Genomic DNA, 5,000 nt, shown 5'->3' with positions numbered 1-5,000 from the left:
CTGCTGCTGCTGTTGCTGCTGCTGCTGTTGCTGCTGCTGCTGCTGCTGTTGCTGCTGCGTTTGCATAGGGCTAGAGCCTCAGCAACAAGAGGAAGCACAAGGCCTGGGAGCACCGCGTGCTGCAGCCAGTCTGTCACAGTGCATGCATTTGGGCGTGCTGCTGCTGCTGCTGCGGCTGCTGCTGCTGCTGCTGCTGGCGATGAGGCGTGGTCGTCTGCGGAGGCGGAAGCAGCAGCAGCAGAGGCAGCAGCAGCAGCAGGGAGTGCAGCAGCAGAAGCACGGTGTACAGCAGCACGGCGTGCTGCTGCAGCTTCAACAGCAACACCAATAAAGCCGCAGTAGCAGCAAATAGAGAGACAGTAGCAACCCAAGAGACAGAGCGCATGCTGCTGATTCAAATCTAAATACTCCTCAGCAGCAGCAGCAGGTGCTGCTGCTGCTGCTGCTGCTGACTCTGCCGATGCTAGCCCTGCTCCTTCTCCTCTTGCTCCCGATACTGCTCCCACTGCTGGTCCTGCTGCTGCTCCCGGTGTTGCTGCTGCTGCTGCTGCAGCTGCTGCTGCTGCTGCAGCAAGAGAAGGCTGGGGTGTACGCGCCATGCGCAGCAACGGAAGTGCAGCGCGAGGCCTCATCGTTTGATGTAAATAAAAAAAACTAAAAACAGAAAGCAGCAGCTGCAGCATGAAACAAACCCCCCGCAGCACATCCGACCTGCAGCAGCAGCAGCAGCAGCAGCACAAAAAGAAGATGAATGAAACTGAACGGCGCCGGCTTAGAAATCCCAGATTTGCTGCAGCAGCAACAATACCACCAGCAGCAGCAACAGCAGCAATAGCAGCAGCAATAACGCACGCAGGGCCATCGGCAGCTGCAACAATAGCAGCAGTAGCAGCAGCAGCAAGAACAGCAGGAGTAGCAGCAGCAGCAAGAGGCGCAGCAGCAGCAGTAACAAAGTAGGTGCAGGAGGAGCGGCAAGAATAGCAGTACAGCAGCAGCAGCAGCAGCATCCTTTGCTGACTCTTCGAGTTGCTGCTGCAGTCGATCTGCTGCAGCAAAAGGCGCAGCGGTGTTTAGCGAAGGAAGCAGCTCTGCTGCTCTGCTCCACAGCAACTCTCCAACACGGCAAGCAATAGCAAGCACCTCCTGAAGCAGCAGCAGCAGCAAATGCAGCAGCAGATACAGATGCAGCAGCAGCAGAATCAGCAGCATACGCAACAACAGCATCATCGGCAGCAGCATCATCTTCAGCAGTACAAGCGGCAGCATCAGCAGCTGCAGCAGCATCATCAGCAGCAGCATCAGCAGCAGCAACATCAGCAGCATCAGCAGCAGCAGCATCATCAGCAGCAGCATCAGCAGCAGCAACATCAGCAGCAGCAGCAGCAGCAGCAGCTGACAGCAGGGAATGCATTTGCGAGGAACGCGGCAAATTCATCGACTTCGCTTTCTGCTGCTCCTCTCCAAGAGAAACTTCGCCTCCATAATAAATCAGCAAACACCAACACCTAAACAGCAGCAGCAGCAGCAGCAGCAGCAGCAGCAGAACAGCAGGAGGAGGATAAGCAGCAGATCAAGCAGCAGCAGGAGCAGCAGCAGCACAAACAGAATCAGCAGCAAAAGAAACGGAGAAATCGTAGCAGCAGAATTAACAGAACTAGCGCCAAAATAATAAGCAGAAGAATTAGCAGCAGCAGCAGCAGAAAAAGCAGCAGCAGCGGAACAGCAGCAGCAGCAAAGGGAGCAGCAAAATGCGTCCAGTCAGCAACGGCAACAGAATAAGGGAACAGACAGCAGCAGCTGCTGCAGCTGCAGCAGCAGCATGTGCGTACTCTCGCTGCTGCTGCTGCTGCTGCAGCTGCTGCTGCTGCTGCTGCAGCTGCTGCAGCTGCTGCAGCAGCAACAGCTGCTGCTGCTGTATAGAAAGCCTACTCTTCTGGCTGGGGAGAGCTGCTGGGCGAGGCGGGCCATTGGAATATCCAACGGCGCCCCGCAGTCGATCGCCTCAAAGACATACTGCCTGCAGCAGCAGCAGCAGCAGCAGCAGCAGCAACAGCAACAGAGTGAGCAGCCAATAGTCAAACAGCAGCAGCGCATGTGTTAAATATATGCGCCGCAACACCGCTGCGACAATAGCAGCAGCAGCAGCAAAGCTAGCAATAGCACCAGCAGCAGCAGCAACAGCAGCAGCAGCAACAGCAGCAGCATGCCATACCCGATGACGTTATCGCAGGTTTCTCTATCTATGGTGAAAAGGCTGTGAGGCAGCAAAACAACTGGCTCTTCAGCAGAAAACTGCTGCAGCACCTGGAGCTGCTGCTGCTGCTGCTGCTGCTGCTGGAGGCCGATCTCACGCAGGGCGCGCAGCAGCAGCGCAGCAAATCGCTGCACCTCCGCATTGACGCTGCTGTAGCTGCACATACACCGCAGACACACAGCGAGGAACTGCAAAGAGTACTGCTGCTGGGGCTGCTGCTGTTGCTGTTGCTGCTGTTGCTGCTGCTGCTGCTGCTGCTGCAGTGCAGCCTCACCTCAAGAAGGCTTTGTCCCCGTCGCTGCTGCAGCAGACGGTAGCGCCGCTGCTGACGAGTTGCTGTAGCTGCTGAAGCAACTCAAGCGTATGGACCCCTTCTTCAGCTTCTGCTGCTGCTGCTTCTGCTGCTTCTGTTCCTGCTGCTGCTGCTGCTGCTGCTGCTGCAGGGCTGGGGCAGCGGAGGGATGCAATCGGCATCTCCAGGTACGCAGCAATTAGCTGCAGCTGCAGCATGCGAAAGGAGTCATGATGTTCTGCTGCTATCCGCTGCTTGCTGCTGCTGCTGCTGCAGAGAGACTGAGACAGCAGCGGCAGATTCTGCACCCAACGCAAACACAGCAGCAGCAGCAGCAGCAGCAAAAGATGCTACCTGCAGGCAGCAGCAGCAACTACAGCTAGCAGCAGCAGCAACTACAGCTACCAGCAGCACCCGCAGCACCAACTACAACTAAAAGCAACAGCAGTAACTACAGCTAGCAGCAGCAGCAGCGACCAGAAGCACTAGTAGCTACAGCTAGCAGCAGCAGCAGCTAGTAGCAGCAACAGCTACCAGCAGCAGCAGAAGCAGCAGCAGCAGGTATTTCATGTGAGCGCATCTCACTCTCAGCGAGCGAAAGATGATAGCTGCAAAGGCCTTGTCCAGAGCCTCAGGTGCAGGCAGATCTGCTGCTGCTGCTGCTGCTGCTGCTGCTGTTGCTGTTGCTGCTGCTGTTTGCTGGTGCATCTCTTGGCGAGGCAACAGATCCTCCGCCTGCCCTCCTGCTGCTGCAGCAACAACTGCAGCAAATCGCGGCAGCAGCTTCACGATGTCCTTGCCGCACCAACCTTCCAGCTGTTGCTGCTGTTGCTGCTGCTGCTGCTGTTGCTGCTGCTGCTGCAGCATATCGCAGCGCTTACGTGGCGAGACAACCACCTGCGAGTTGCCGAGCGACGCTGCTGCTGCTGCCGCTGCAGCAGCAGTTGCTGCTGCAGTTGCTGCTGCAGGTGCTGCTGACACAGCACCAACTTCGCCCCAGAAGAGGCCGTGGGGTTGCTGCTGCCGCAGCAAGCCAACCAAACTACTAGAGACTTCCTCCTGCACAGCAGCAGCAGCAGCAGCAGCAGCAGCAAGCAGCAACAGCAAAATCAACAGAGAGCAGCCGCTTCACGAACAACGACAGCAGCAACACAAATTGCAGCAGCAGCAACAGCAGCAACAGCAGCCCCAGCAGAAGCACCAGCAACAGCAGCACCAGCGCCACCAGCAGCAGCAGCAGTACCAGCCGCAACAACAGCAGCAGAACAAGCACCAGCAGCAGCAACAGCAGCAGCAGCAGCAACAGCAGCAGCAGCAGCAACAGCAGCAGCAGCAGCAGCAGCAACAGCAGCAGCAGCAGCAGCAGCAGGAAGTTTACATGGAGTGCGTGGATAACAGCAAAAGCAGCATCTTCCCAATCTGCTGCAACTGCGAAGACAGCCCGCAAATTGCCGACGACGAAACCAAAAACTGCTTCCTCTTCTAAACCCATCAGGTAGTGGCTGCTGCACAACCCGTACCTGCTGCTGCTGCTGCTGCTGCTGTTGCTGCTGCTGCTGCTGCTGTTGCTGCTGGTGCTGGGAGGGGGGCTGCTGATAATGCTCGGGTCTGTCTCAGGTATGCTGCTGCTGCTGCTGCTGCTGCTGCTGCTAAGGATTAAGTTGGAGGTGTACTGCAGCAAACCGCGCTGCGGCTTTCCCTCTCCTTGTCTCCCAAGTGTTGAGGCGTCAGCACCCATCAACAATCTGCTGTTGCTGCTGCTGCTGTTGCTGCTGCTGCTGCTGCTGCTGCCAGTGCCTCCGGTGTCTCCTGGTTCGATTCCCCGACGCCAAATTGAGGTGTACAGGCACCTCGCTGCATTTCTATCTGCTGCAGCCACTGAAGGACACACTGCTGCTGCTGCTGCTGCTGCTGCAGGTGCTGATGCTGCAGCAGCGTCCGTTGCTGCCAGCAGCAGCTGCTGCTGCACTTGCTGCGGCTCCTGAGACGGGGAGGCGTATGGCCAATCCGCATGATAGAAGCAACTTCCTGCTGCGGCACAGCCTCTAACAGCTGCAGCACAAACAGAAGCAGCAGCAGCAGCAGCAGCAACAGCAGCAGCAGATGACACACGATCAGCAGTCGGTGTGCAGCAGCAAGAGCAGCAGCAGCAGCAGAAAAAACGGGAAAGGGAACTGCAGCAGCAAGCAGCAGCAGCAGCAGCAGCAGCAATGCATACAAAGTTGTTGCTGAAAGTCTGCAGCAGTTACAGCGAAATCCCCGCGGCCCAGTGCTGCTGCTTCGTCCTGTTGCTGCTGCTGCTGCTGCTGCTGCTGCAGCCAGAGGCGAACTGCCAGCAGACACCGCAGCGAGCGGTACTGTGAGAAAACAAACAGAAATGCCTGCAGCAGCAGCAGCAGCAGCAGCAGCACGCACACAAACAGAATGAAGCTGCAGCAACACATACTGCAACAC

The 5,000-nt window shown here is 57.2% G+C and overlaps 1 protein-coding gene across 1 annotated transcript in view; it reads right to left on the bottom strand.

Annotated features, from left to right (window-relative positions):
* Nucleotides 1–5,000, bottom strand: part of EAH_00058020 (hypothetical protein, conserved) — a gene marked incomplete at both ends in the record, with an annotated part of 7,103 nt that overhangs the window by 1,228 nt on the left and 875 nt on the right. The window contains 8 exons of the mRNA XM_013397364.1: nucleotides 1–711; nucleotides 1,019–1,143; nucleotides 1,930–2,017; nucleotides 2,213–2,410; nucleotides 2,529–2,848; nucleotides 3,132–3,605; nucleotides 3,925–4,598; nucleotides 4,765–4,903. The exon at nucleotides 1–711 is cut by the window's left edge and continues 126 nt beyond it. Of these exons, the coding sequence (XP_013252818.1) occupies nucleotides 1–711; nucleotides 1,019–1,143; nucleotides 1,930–2,017; nucleotides 2,213–2,410; nucleotides 2,529–2,848; nucleotides 3,132–3,605; nucleotides 3,925–4,598; nucleotides 4,765–4,903 (2,729 nt within the window). The remainder of the gene's footprint in view (nucleotides 712–1,018; nucleotides 1,144–1,929; nucleotides 2,018–2,212; nucleotides 2,411–2,528; nucleotides 2,849–3,131; nucleotides 3,606–3,924; nucleotides 4,599–4,764; nucleotides 4,904–5,000) is intronic.

The sequence above is a fragment of the Eimeria acervulina genome, genomic scaffold (genome assembly GCF_000499425.1).
Source record: "Eimeria acervulina Houghton genomic scaffold, Eah_scaff1285, whole genome shotgun sequence".
Taxonomy (NCBI): Eukaryota; Apicomplexa; class Conoidasida; order Eucoccidiorida; family Eimeriidae; genus Eimeria; species Eimeria acervulina.
This window is presented reverse-complemented; position numbering and strand designations above follow the sequence as displayed.